The sequence below is a fragment of the Paroedura picta genome, chromosome 4, assembly GCF_049243985.1.
Source record: "Paroedura picta isolate Pp20150507F chromosome 4, Ppicta_v3.0, whole genome shotgun sequence".
NCBI lineage: Eukaryota > Metazoa > Chordata > Lepidosauria > Squamata > Gekkonidae > Paroedura > Paroedura picta.
Window position 1 is genome coordinate 40419163 of NC_135372.1, and position 13872 is coordinate 40433034.

Here is a 13872-nt window from a genome sequence, read left to right on the forward strand (position 1 = left end):
TGACAGCGCTTTTGTGCCCAGTAACTTATTTCTCCCCTGGATGTAGGCTGCTCGGTGAAACGTTTTCTCAATGGTAATTCTTTTTTTTTAAGAGGATACATAGAAAAGAAATTACCACATTAGCCTGCACTACCAACCTACTGTTTAGAAAAGAAATGTTCATAAAGCTTACATCTAACAATACGTGTCTTATTCTTATATAAGGGAGTGGCAGGCAATAAATCGAAAGATGATAATAATAATAATAATAATAATAACAACAACAACAATAATAAATCAACTTGCGGTTTCAAACTACAGACTGCATTATCCCTGTAGTTAACATATGCAGTTTGAAAATCATTTGTTTGTTTTTTTGTTTAATATACTGCCCTCCCGGCAGGCTCAGGGCGGTTCACATAGAACATATGAACAATACATAAAACAATCTATAAAATATGAATAACCATACAATGGTTATTAATAATTAATGGCTCTAACAGTATAACAATATAACAATAGGATAAACAATGCAACAGTGCAACAGGACAAAGGTCCAGAGCGCTCTGGTGAAGTTCTGGGAGGGAGGGGAGGGGAGCAGGGGCCCTTCAATCGCTGTTGGTTATGCCTGGTCTCAATCAAATGCCTGGCGGAAGAGCTCCTTTTTGCAGGCCCTGCGGAACTGTTTAAGCTGTTTTCCCCCTTCTTCTTAAATTTTAGTGTTCAAGATAGTTTAATATTGGCCTCCATTTTCTTTTGAATTCCTATGTTGATTTGTTATGTATCAAATACGTAAGTTTAGCCATTGTCCCATATTCCGTCAGTTGGTTCAACCAATCCATATCTGGTGCTGATTCTTCTTTCCATCTTGATGCATGAAGGATCCTAGCAGCTGTTACTATATATTTTTATATTATTTGGTACCATATTTAATACATTTTAGGACCAACACAAATGAAACTTTCAATATCTTTTGCATTTCATCATGTATCATAACCCAGTATTTTCTTGCTTTCTGGCAGGCCCACCACATATGGTAAAATGATGCATTTATAGTTTGACATTTCCAACGTTTATCAGTATAGCTCTTATTAATTTTTGCAATACCTTGAAGGGCAATATACCATTTAAACATTTTGTACCAATTTTCATTTAATATTTGATATTAAATTTCAGTTCATTGACCCACAGTTCCTCCCATTGATCTATACTTATATCCTCTCCAGTTCCACACCCATTCTATCATACAGTCTCTAATTTGTTGTTTGAGTCATACTGTAATAACGATTTGTAAATTTCCCCTAACAGAGATCGCCTGTTATCAATTTCCCAGAAGCTCAATGCTAACTGTTGCCTTTCTTGTTTGTGTTCCTCCTCCCCCACCCCCACCCCACTTTCCAGAGAAAATAATTAACGGCCAAGACTACGAAGTCATGATGCAGATAGACTGCGAAGTGATGGACACCAGGATCTTGCACATCAAAAGCTCCTCCATCCCTCCTTACCTGCGAGAACAGCAGAGGAACCGGACAACGTCCTTCTATGGCTCCCCTCCCACTGTCCCAGAGGCAGCCCCTGCAGTGAGAACAATTGTGGAATCACCACAGTAGAAAGCCTAAGTCGGGACAGTGCCCTCGAGGGAGAGACTTCCCCCCCCCCTAACCCTTGTGGGTTTACTTGTGGTAGCTTCTGGACTTGGACAAGGGCTTCCTTGTGTCAGTCAACCCAGCCCTTCCAAATGGCTGATGTTGTGGTAGCTTCCTTGATAATTTATGCCTCTGCAGCGTGTGGAGTGCTTTACGATCCTTCCTCGGCCTTAAACCTGTGGGGTGGCTGCTTGTCCGTTTCACTGTAAAAACAGGGAAGGCCGTCTAAGTGGCTCTCGTGTATCCAGAGAAGATTTTTAAAAATCCGGGTCTCCCCAAATCCTCTTGGCTGGTTTTTGGCTCGCAGCATCCGCGGCACTGTTTCCTTTCACCACGGGACAAGGGTTGCAACCGAAGGAGTCGTCCTCGGCAAGCAGCTCATTGCATCCCAGATGCCCACTAGTTGCGTGCTCAACCGCACACAATCTGGGATGCTCGCCCATCGCTTATATTTGTAATGCGGCATCATTGAGAACATGCACACACCCCTAGCGCCTGGGGCCATAGAAGTTTGGAGTCTCAACTGGAGAGGGACGAGGGACAGTCACGGGGGAGGAGGCACCGCACTGCAACTCTTACACCCAGCCTGCCAGGAGGGAGCTTAGAGATGGGTCCAAAGGAAATGTAGAGAAGAAGAGTTGGCTTTTATACCCTGCTTTTCACTGCCCGAAGGAGTCTCAAAACGCCTTACAATTGCCTTCCCTTCCTCTTCCCACAACAGACACCCTGAGAGGGAGGTGGGCCTGGGAGAGCTCTAACACAGGGGTAGTCAACCTGTGGTCCTCCAGATGTCCATGGACTACAATTCCATGAGCCCCTGCCAGCTCATGCCAGCTGGTTTCTCCAGAAGCTGTTAGATTTTGGGCACAGCTGAACACAATGGAGCCCAGGCCAAAGGAGAGCTTCGGCGGAGTTTGGCCTCAGAGCGCTTGTTCCAGCTCTCCTAGGCATGTGGTGACTCTTTATCATCCTGCTTTTTTCCCTGTTTAAAGGGTAGCACAGCAGTGTCTGTCCTCTCCTTCACATGATGCCCAAGCTGGAAACTGTCCTGTAGCATCTAAATTAAAACACAGAAGGCTATCCCAGAAAGAACAGCCTGTCGCAAGAACGTCCCCAGAAGTCCAGTGGCACCTTTAAGACCAACAAAGATTTATTCAAGGCATGAGCTTGCTCTCGAAAGCTCGTGCCTTGAATACATCTTTGTTGGTCTCAAAGGTGTCACTGCACTCTGAATTTCGGACGAACACGGCTATCCACTTGAATCTGTTCCCAGAAGTGATAGAATGAGCCCAGGGGCTAATCCCTGTACTGGCCTAGGAGAGTGTAAGTGAGAATCCAAGCAAGAGTGTGTGTGTGTGTGTGTGTGTGTGTGCATGGGCTCATTTCTTTTTTCCATGAAAGCAGCAAAGACCTCTGCCTCCCTAGGAAAGCTAGGCAGCTGCAAGGGGCAAGGGCCAGTCTTTGCTTGCTGGTGCGGTGTGGTGCCCCTGGGTAGTGCTCTGTACTTGATCTCTGACCCAGCTCTCAGCCGTAATGTCGGGCAAGGGTTGCAGTTTTGTCTTTCCAAAGGCCCGTCCTGCAAAGGCACCTCCAACACCCGTTCCCCCCAACATGGCTCGGATCCTTCCCTTGACTTATTTCCTCGGGATTTAGGTTTTCAGAGATGGAGGGATCCCGCTGCTGTTTTTCCACGCCGAGGAAACTCGCTCGCCTCGGCTCCTGGCGGGAGTCGAATAACATTTCATAAGCCTTGTTTTCTTAAAGGAGGCGGCGTTCGCTCAGAGGCCAAAGTTCCTCTGTGCCCTGATTTTTAGGGGTGGGGGTAGGACGTTATCCCACGATTAGCCGTTCCCTGTACACAGCCACGTTCTGTGCAATTTGATCACGGCGCAAACAAACAGAGACATTCTTGGACGGCTGCTTTCGGAAACAACGCCAAGCCGTCTTGGGAAAATAGCAAGGGCACAAGCCGGGGGAAGGTCACTGCATTAGGTCTCCCGAAGGACTTTGGCGGCAGGCCTTTCCTCAGGGAAATCTCTGGACTCACCCAGCCCTGAGGCACAGTGAAGGGACAGGCAAGTAGTCAGTGAGCATGGAAGATGAGAAAGGGGCGCCTGCCAGGCCAAGGGCCTTCAGGGCGTGGTCCCCGCCATGCCAATCAAGCACATCTTAGAGGCTGCGGCCTTCGAAACACTGGTCTGTTTTCTGTCATGCTACCCGGTGCCTTTGGCTGTCCTGCTGTTGTCCTTCACTCTAGTCTTCATGGCTGTCCAGCCCGCAGCCAGGCTTGCTCCCCCCCCCCACTGCACTAGAAAAACACAATTCTCACAGCTCACTCAGACAAATAGGCCTCCATCTTGGGAGGGAGACGCCCCAGGGGCAGCGTTTTCTCCGATGATGCGCTTGTCCAGTGCATCGTTTCATTAATGACATCCACACCCACCCACAAATGCACATCCCCTTTCTTCAGATGTTTCCACTGCAGACAGCAGAGTGTAAGAACAACGCCACCCCCGACTTAAATGAAAATTAAATTAAAGCAAATTACAAACAAATTTAAAATAATTTTGAAGTAGGGAAATTATTTCTCTTTTTGCAAAACCCAAATAAGAAAGCAATTTCTTTGTGGGTTGGAGAGGGGTGTTTGGGGGATATTTTTGTTCCTAGATCAATTTGTCTGTTTTTATGTATGCTTGGGGGGTGGGGGGTGAAGACATCCAGCAGCCAGGCTGTCAGAATGAAAGACAGTTTTGTTATTTTCTTGAGAATAAATTACAGATCACTAGTGTAGAACATTGGTGCATTCGGGAGGTTTCTTGTTGATGTTAATCTGCTTCAAATCTTCTGTTGAATCCAGTTCTGCAGCACATCATTAACATAGTTCTCCTTAATATTTGTTAAAAGCCTCTGTGGGCAGAGCGCTGTCTGGGACCACATCCGGTTTATGGCCTGCACTTCTGCCGGCACAGGCCAATCCGGAATGGCCCAGCAAAGTTGGATGTGACTGGATTGAACCTGCCCCTGGAGCACCCGCCTCCAGAAGCCAGCCTCTGGTAGCCTCGCGCTCAGACCGTGCCTGGCAGCCGAGGAGGGCACTGCTGCCCTGCCTTGCCCTCCGATAAATGCACCCTCTGGCTGCCACCACGCAACCCCTACCTGCACGGCTGTCATCCCAGCTGCCAGCACGCCTCCTGCCTCTCCCCACCCCGAACGGCTGCGAAGACAGGATGTCGCCCAGCCCCGTTAGGGGCCGCAAGCACCTCGCCCGGCCAGCACGGCTCCTGGCTCGCCCATCGTGCACCAGCTGCGGGTCGTAAGCTCAGCAGCCAGCGGGGACAGGAGGTCGCTCGGCAGCGTCGGCGGCCGCAAGCACGTATCCTCGCCATCACGCCTTCCGCCTCTCCCCAGCCTGAACGGCTGTGGAGACATCAAACCAGCATCTTGCAGAGACAGGATGTCACCCAGCCGTGTCAGGGGCTGCCTGCACCTCACCCGGCAGCACACCTCCTGCCTTGCCCGCTGCACGCCAGCCCCCATGCGTGTGGGGCAGTCAGCCCAGCAGCCGACGGGAACAGTAGGTTGCCCGGCCGTATCAGGGGCCGCAAGCACATCACCTCACCACCACACCTCCCGCTGTGCACCAGCCCGCACGCCTGCGGGGACATCAGCCCAGGAGCCTACGGGAACAGCAGGTTGCCTGGCGGCGTCAGGGGCTGCCAGCAGCTCGCCCAGCCACAAGGCGCTTGCCAAGCCTCGCGCCCCACCCCTACCTTCCCTCCACCACGGCTACTCCGCTGCTACCCAGCTTTGCCCGCCTAACCACCCCCAACCTGCCAGCCACCCTCCCTGGGCCGACTCCAGCCCCGTTATCCTGCCCACCTGCAGAAACTCTCTGTAAGTTGCCAAGCACACCCTTGGGGCAGGGGAGGCAGCGCTGCTAGTGCCCGTTGCATTCCCGCATGCAACAGGAGAAAATGCTGGTTTAATAATGTTCAGCATGCCTGCCTTGGAGTCTAAACAGAAGAGCTGGGTTCTGTATCCCGCTTTTTACCCTGCAAAGGGGTTTCAAAAGAGCTTAGAATCTCCTATCCTTCCTCTCCCCACAACCGCCCTGTGAAGGAGGTGAGGCTGAGAGAGCTCTAAAAATACTTTTCTGAGAACAGATGCAAGAGAGCTGTGACTGGCCCAAGATCACTCAGCTGGCTGCATGTGGAGGAGAAGTGGGGAATCGAACCCAGTTCTCCAGATTAGAGGCTACTGCTCTTAATCAGTACACCAAGCTGGCCAGAGAGAGAGCAGAGGTGGAGGGAAAGGCATGGATTTCACGAACCTCGGATTTCACTGGGTTGGTCCCCCCCCCAGCCATTTCTCCCCTCTCCAGGAAACAGCAAAAGGGGGGAAACATGTCAGCTGTTGGAGGTGACACATTTCCCTGTGAACTAATCCCCACAACAATTCTCTGCTTGCCACAGAAAGAGGAATGTTAAATATGTCCCAGATAGGCCAGAAAGGACAAGAGGAGGGGCTTGAGAGCCTAAAATAAAGGTGGGGCCAGAAAGGAGGAGATGGGGCAGGGAGGAGAAGAACCAAGCAATCTGAGCATAGGTGTAAAGGAAGGACAGGCGGCAGGAAAAGCAGCTTGAGGGAAGCTAGCTGAGGCAAGATGCAAAGCAGCAGTCCTGCAGGGGAAGGACAGCAGCGTGTGTGTGTGTGTGGGGGGGGGGGAGTGGCACACACAAAGCTGGCGCAGAGGGGAGAGCAGGCACAGGGGTGCCACCATCTTAACACAAGCAACAGTGGCACATCCAGTTCAATGTCTTCTGTTCACGATTGATACAGACACCCCTTTTGGGTAGGCATTCCACCAGGGCAGAATAACAAGCGCCCTCTCCCTTGCTTGGTTGCCATCAGAGGGGGAAAGCAGGGGTCACGCACTGGAGAGAGTGTGTCGCAGTTTGTCCTGCTTTCTTCATTCCACAGGTGGAACTGTTTTTTATTACCATACATACTAGAGCAGTGGTCCCCAACCCCCAGTCCAAAGACCGGGACCGGACCGTGGATCAGTTAGTACCGGGCTGCAGCTCCTTCTCGTCCTCCTCCCCGGCTGCTGCCTCGGGGGCTGCCCTGCCACTCTGCCACCGGTTCACCTTTGGTGCTCTCCAGCGGCCGCCATGGCTGGGGCTCCCCCTCGGAGTGGCACTGCGCAGATGCTGCTGGCAGTGCCCCCCAGTGGGCGGGGGGAAGTCAGGGACACCAACGGGAAAGCAAGTGGAGCAGGGGCTCAGGCGGTGACAACGTCCCTCAGCAAAAGACTACCCCTCCCCCCAGGTCTCAGTAAAATAGTCAAGCGTTGACCAGTCCCCAGTGATAAAAAGGTTTTTCCAGCTCACTTTTTACACTGAAAAAGCCCCCCTCGGCTTATACTCAAGTATATACGGAAGCTGTGGCATGAGTCCTCTGCTTAAGGGGACAGCTTTGGGTCAAGGCCCCCAAAGCTACAGAGAATATGAGCGATTGTCCTCCATCAACCACACAGTTGGGCCGATCCAGGAAAAACACACACTGCGGCAGAAACAACAGGGAGCAAACGGTTAACAATCAGTAAAGAGAGTCCGCTTTAACAGTTTCAACAATTTATATATTTTTTTATTATAAAAACGGTAACTTTTCTTAGGAGCCTACCTCCAAAGGGCAAGTCTCCCGTTACAATAACAAGGCAACAAAACGGGTCGCGTCGTCTTCTGCTGGGAGTTTGCGCTTGGCAAAAAAAAAAAAAAAAATGATTTCCCATGGTCTCACGGGAGGCCGCGTATCCAGTATAAAAACAGAAGCACATAAAAAGGACTGGCTTGGCCTGTGGACTGATCTACAATCCACTTTTAACTTTCAAAAAGGAAACAGAAAATCATTTACTCTTTGATTTGTACAATAAAAAAATATTATTTGTTTTTTTAGGGGGAAAAAGGTGCTTAGGGGCCCATTCGCATGGCCCACGGGGTGTCCTCAGTACGCAAAGATGACGTCGTACGTCACCTGGTGGCCGTTGTCCCAGGCGTAAAGGAGGCGGTCCTTGGGGTTGTAGTCTATCTGGGTGGTGTAGGAGTATTCGTTCTCAAACAGCAAGCGGGGGATGATCTGAGTGTTGGTGTGCGTGTCAAACGCGTAGGAGATGTTGGCGTTCTTCTTGTTGTAGCTGTCGACGGCGTAGAGGACGCCGCAGATGACGAAGGAGTTGCCGTAGAAGTTCTTGCGCAGGCCCGTCCTCCAAGTGGTCTCCTTCCGAGTGCTCAGGTCGACCGCGTTGAGCCGGCTGAGGACGATCACCTCTTGGCTGAAGCCGTCGTAATTGATGGCCGGGTAGATGATCCACAGGCCGTTCTCGTCCACAGCGAAGTCCACGTCGGAGTGCCCGCGCCACCGCCACGGCGTCTCCTCCTCGTAGGCCACGTCGTCCAACATGGACCAGGCGGCCACGTAACGCTGTTTCAGGTCGTATTTGATGAGGTTGCGAGTGAAGGCCCGGTTGTAATACAGGGAGCCGTTGTAGACTGCGTGGCCGGTCCCCATCCAACTGTAGGGCAGCTTGTAAGAGTTGCTCCATCGGCCTGCAGACCAGAGATAATGGAATCGAAGAAGAAGGAGGGAGAGGGAGAGGAGGTGGAGAGAGGAATGGAGAAGAGCTGGTCGTTATACCCTGCTTTCTTACTACCCGAAGGAGTCTCAATGCAGCTTACAATCTCCTTCCCATTCTCTGCCCACAACAGACACTCTGTGAGGTAGGTGGGGCTGAGAGAGCTCTGAGAGAACTGTGATTGGGCCAAGGTCACCCAGCTGGCTGCACGTGGAGGAGTGATGGAATCAAACCCGGCTCTCCAACTCAGAGTCTACCGCTCTGAGCAACCACACCACACTGGCTCCCTACACTTACTTGTTCTCCTGGTAGCTGTTTACTTAGGAGGTTAGAATCTGGTGTGCCCTTTGAGAAGCCCCATAATGAAATCACTCCCCAAATTTCTCCCTTACAGGTGTAAAGACTTAATGTACAATATTCAAATATTTTCCAAATTACCCCCCCAGACACCAAAAAAATAATTTGCTATATATTTGACTTCTGTATGTGACATTCGGTAGTGTTCATAGCTGATATTAACCATAATTGATGAGTTAGGTAAGGGGCTGGATCCAGAAAACCATCAGTGGGAATTCTTGATCCAAGGCTGCAGGACATGCCTGGAGCAACAGCAGTGCAGTTGGGTGGGCCACGGTGTGGAGGGAGAAGGGAGCAAAATCACCCTTTCTACCCCTTATGTCAAACAGCACAGAGAGAAGAGGGAACTTTGCCTCCTTCCACCTCCTCCCTGGCCCTTTGTGGTTATGGCAACGGCAGGAACCAGGCTGCTCCAGGGAGTGGGTGCAAGAATATAGCTGGATGCAACCCAATGGCATTTAATACTTGACACCGGACACTATATGTAATTCCACATCCGATGGCAAGATGGCTGGATTGCAGAAAGGCAGCCATGTTGGTTCGTGGTGGGGAGATTTGGAGTCTAGGAGCACCTTAAAGACTGATAAATTCCAGCTCATGCTGGAAGGCATTTTGATAGTCATTAAGGACCACTGGATTCCTATTAAATATGGCTAGAACACTGGATAAGGTAGTTTGCATTCTGCATTCAAATTTTTTTTGGCATACTTCCAGGTCTCGTGAATATGTTCTAGCTACGGAAGCCTTCAGGACATGGGCAAACCACCTGAATTGCTTTATCCCTCTTAGAGCATCCGCGGTCCTCTCAACCCCTTCCCCCATCTCCCCAAGCTCCCGAACTCCTTCAAAGCCCGTTTCAATACCAGGCACCCACTACGTTACCCTCTCCTCCTCCGCCGACATCCTGGCTCCACTGAGCCCCTCCACACCCCACCTTCCTCTACTCCAGACCCCCACAGCTCCTCTAGGTCCTCCCCCACCGGGAAGTTAAATGGCAGAGCAATTCAGCCTGCAGCCCACCTTGTTTGAAGCTGTCCAAGTTCCGGAACTCCACCAGGGTGTTCCCGTAGTAATAGTTGGTGACGTAAATTCGCTCGTCCTTGGCGAGCGGATCCTTCATCCAAGCGCCTTCATTCCGCCCGTAGGTGTTCTGGATGGTGGGCCTAGAGATGGTGGACAGAGTATCCTTGCACTGGCCTGATGGGGAAGCAGAGCCACAGAGAATAACCCAACTTGGCATGGAACAACACACACGTCAAGTGTCTGCCATGTTTCATGCAGACAGACAAGATATAATAATAATAAAAGGTTATTATTCATGATCCATTTCCCACTACCCGAAGGAGCCCCAAAGCAGTTTACAAGCACTTTTCCTTTCCTCTCCCCACAACAGTCACCCTGTGAGGTACATGAGGCTGAGAGATTCCTAAGAGAACTGCTCTGGAAAAGCAGCTCTAAGAGAACTCTGACTAGCCCAAGGTTACTCAGCTGACTGCACGTGGAAGAGTGGGGAATCAAATCCAGCTGTCCAGATTAGAGTCTGCCGCACTTTAATCACTACAGACAACTGACAATTCACAATTCCACACCTACAATTAATATAATTATCAATACAATTTGCACTTCTCTCCAGGCTGGGCCCAAGGCATGGGAAAATCTCACTTCACTTTGAGTAACTCTGCTGTCAGAGATTCAGGTCGGTAGCCGTGTTGGTCTGAAGCAGCAGAATAAAGTTTGAGTCCAAAGTTTCACAGGTTCTGAAGTGTGCTTGACGCTAAAGCGTATACCTTGAATAAAACCTTGTTGGTCTTAACAACTGGCCTTTTTGGTCTTAGCACTGGACTCACAGTTTGTTCTCCGGCTGTCACTTCCACAGGGAAGACAAGAGAAAAGAAACTCACCGATGCTGTTTCGGATATCTTCCTCATCCAAAACCTGCTTTGGTGTGGCATTGGGCACGGCTGGAGGAGTCACTGCTTGAGTGGTGGCTGCCGAAACAGGCACGGCCATCGCCTGCGCTTGAACATGGACGGCGGCCATCCTAACGTTGAGTGGCCTCGTAGTAGCTGTACTCTGGACCATTGTGGGAGCCTCCGTGGTTGCCTGAACCTCCGTCGCCACAGTCCACAAGACGTCCTCATCCAAAGACTCGGCGACTGAGGTGACTTCAGCATATGCTGTGGTCTTCGGGGCCGTTGGTGGAGGTTGCGTGGCAGGAGGGACAACTGAGAAGGTAGGTGCTGGGGTGGGTTCGACCGAGGGAGGGGCAATGGAAGAGGACAATGGCATCATCTTTGGCACGGAAGTGGCCGTCGGAGCTCCTCCAGTGTACGTGGCGTGCGTAACGGGTTCCTTCGTGAGGTCAACGCTCTGGAGGGTAGTGGGTACTTCGACTGCGAACGGCTTCCTCGTGGGGGGGTTCAGCAGATCGTTGTGCTGCAAGAGCTGGTCTTCAATCAGCAAATCGATGGCATTCTCCCCACTGAAGAGTTCGTCCTCTGCCGAAGACAGACAGCAAGAAAACGGAGTCACCTTCCTCTCCTCCATGCAGTGTGGAAAGAAGCAGAGTGAAGCAATCTAAATGGGCATTCTCAGAGAAGCGGTAGGAGACAGTTTCCTCATGTTCTCCTACCACATCCGTCCTTCCTAGACCTCACCCAGTGCGCATCAAAGTATTTTGCCTAACCTTGCTTCCGTCTTCAATCCATTGCTCCCACCCACTACTGCACTGTTCATTTAAAATACCTTAAGTATAACAGAGGTAGCTGACTGTGACTCTCCAGATGCCCATGAACTACAATTCCCATGATCCACTGCCAGCAGTGGCAGGGGCTCATGGGAATTGTAGTCCATTGACATCTAGAGAGCCACAGTTTGGCCACCCCTGGTATAGAACATGATGACCTAGGCTAACCCAGTCTCACAACATCTCGGAAAAAGCAGGGTCAGATCTCATTAATATTTGGATAGGAAACCACCACGGAAGCCCAGGGTCACTATATAGAAGCAGGCCAATGGCAAGCCACCTTTGAACCTTTCTTGCCTTGTAAACTCTATGGCAGCATTTTCCACATTTACCCCGTGTGAACTGCTTTCTCAGGCTCTAAAGAGCACACTCGCTGTTGAGAAGTCTAAAAATCATTATCCTCAAAATATATTAAATGCATGTTTCATCGCACAGTGCTAAAGGCCAGTGCATTGAAATCTCAGCGGGAAATATACAAGAATGCTACGAGTAACACAAAAACATGCCCAGTTAACAAAACGGCCCGATACGTTTCGATCCACATGGGTCTTCAGGGGTCAATGACGGATCCACTGATCCACAAACATCCATTAACCAAAAATACTTTCTTACCGCCAGGAAGGCTGAAAAAAGTCTGTACTACACAGAGGTGCCAATAAGTGCCCTGGGTCTATATTGTGAGCGACAGGGGAGTAGCTCAACACCCCACAGGGAGATGAAAGCATCTACTTAGCAGCCCCAGTACTACTTCGACTGAAGTCAAGAGCAGAAGCTCTGTTGAAAGGAGCATACTCCGGGTCAGGGGTAGTCGACCTGTGGTCCTCCAGATGTCCATGGACTACAATTCCCATGAGCCCCTGCCAGCAGGGGCTCATGGGAATTGTAGTCCATGGACATCTGGAGGACCACAGGTTGACTACCCTTGCTCCAGGTGACTGCTACAGCAAGCTGGGCCACACCTGCAGAACAAGGCTAATACAATCCCACACTGCATTTGGGCTACCCCCTGATCCAGATGGCCCAGGCTAGCCTGATCTTGCCACATCTCAGAAACTAATCAGAAACGGATTAGTACTTGGATGAGAGACCAGCAAAGACGTCCAGGGTCACAACACAGAGGCAGGCAGGCAGGGGAAAACCTCCTCTGAAGGTCTCTTGCCTGGAAACCCCCCACGGGATGGCCAGCAGTCGGCTGTGGCTTGACTGCACTTTCTATCACCGCTTTGGGTTCCTACCCTCCAGGCGGAAACTCTTTGTTGACTCTCAAGTCCCAGGATCTGAATGGGATGGAAATCAATCCAGCAACTCAGCACCTAAAGAGAGCAGCTGGGCTTTGTGTCTGCATCCTAGGATCCTGCCAAAAACGTCTGCGGAGGAAAGATTTCTGTCGGTTTAGATCTCCATTCTTGCCTCCCTGCTGCTGTCCAAGATGCCTTCCCCCCCCCACACCCCAGATGAAGGGGGAGATGAAGGTCTGCCACAGGAGGAAGAAACGGGTGAGATTTAGGAAATATATATATGCAAAGTATGGCTTATGAACCCCAGGCAAAGCTGGCGGCTTTACAATCTCTGCCATACTGAAAGGGCAACTCACGTTCGTCAAGGTCGTTTTCCAGCTCCGCGTCTTTGGCCTTGTAATATGTGACGCCCCGAATGATGGTGGGCCGGGAGGGGGCCCTGCTCCTCACGTGGAGCTTTCTTGGCGAAGTGGACTTGGGCTTCGTGGCCTCTGGCGCTTGGGGGGCATAGCGCAAGGCCTCGCCAGAGCCAATGTGCTGAGAAACCACCTCGTCGTGCAGGAAACCTTCTTCATACTTTTCCTTCAAAAGGGCCAAAAAGAGAAGAAGAAAAAGAACAGCTGGCTGTTTATACCCAGAAGGGGTCCCAAAGCAGGTTACAAACACCCTTCCCTTCCTCTCCCCACAACAGGAACCCTGTGAGGTGGGTGGGGCTGAGAGAGCTCTGAGAGAACTGCTCTGTGAGAAAACTAAGAGAACTGTGACTGGCCCAGGGTCACCCAGCTGGCTGCAGGTGGAAGAGTGGGGGAATCAAACCTGGTTCTCCAGATTAGAGGTCACGGCTCTTAACCACTACACCACGCTGTCTCTCAAGTAGTGAATGAAGCCCACAAGTACGGAAGGAAGGCCACAGCCATCCTTCGCTCTACGGCCGCCCAGAGGTACCCTGCCTCTCCAAATTGAAGGAGGCTTCAAGCTATCCTGTGTGTTGTGGCAGGACACAGGGCAGTATCACTCTGGAGCTCATGTCTGGAGTTTGGATTTCATGTTCCTCTGACCTCATGTCTGAAATTCAGGCCATCGTGCCTTTGAGGCGCTTTCAGAACTTCAGAAGGCCAGCTCCAAACATTACGGCAGAGGTCTTAGCTGGGCCTCCCTGACAGGAACATCTCTCTCGGTTTCTTTAACAGTTTTCTAGTGCCTTTCCAAGCTCAGTTCGAAGTGCTGGTGTTAACTGATAAACCAAAGCAGATGCTCTGCCACGGAGTCACAGAT

General features: G+C 50.9%; 2 protein-coding genes across 2 annotated transcripts in view; one reads left to right on the forward strand and one right to left on the reverse strand.

Annotated features, from left to right (window-relative positions):
* The window catches only part of ATF6 (activating transcription factor 6), an 87748-nt gene extending 83328 nt beyond the window's left edge, over positions 1 to 4420 (forward strand). Inside the window, exon 16 of the mRNA XM_077332568.1 lies at positions 1381 to 4420. Coding sequence (XP_077188683.1) covers positions 1381 to 1589 — 209 coding nt within the window. The 3' untranslated portion in view covers positions 1590 to 4420. The remainder of the gene's footprint in view (positions 1 to 1380) is intronic.
* A 2821-nt stretch (positions 4421 to 7241) lies between these two features.
* The window catches only part of OLFML2B (olfactomedin like 2B), a 35252-nt gene continuing 28621 nt past the window's right edge, over positions 7242 to 13872 (reverse strand). Inside the window, exons 5-8 of the mRNA XM_077332569.1 lie at positions 12954 to 13179; positions 10515 to 11111; positions 9634 to 9810; positions 7242 to 8230 (exon numbers count right to left, since the gene is read on the reverse strand). Of these exons, the coding sequence (XP_077188684.1) occupies positions 7629 to 8230; positions 9634 to 9810; positions 10515 to 11111; positions 12954 to 13179 (1602 nt within the window). The 3' untranslated portion in view covers positions 7242 to 7628. The remainder of the gene's footprint in view (positions 8231 to 9633; positions 9811 to 10514; positions 11112 to 12953; positions 13180 to 13872) is intronic.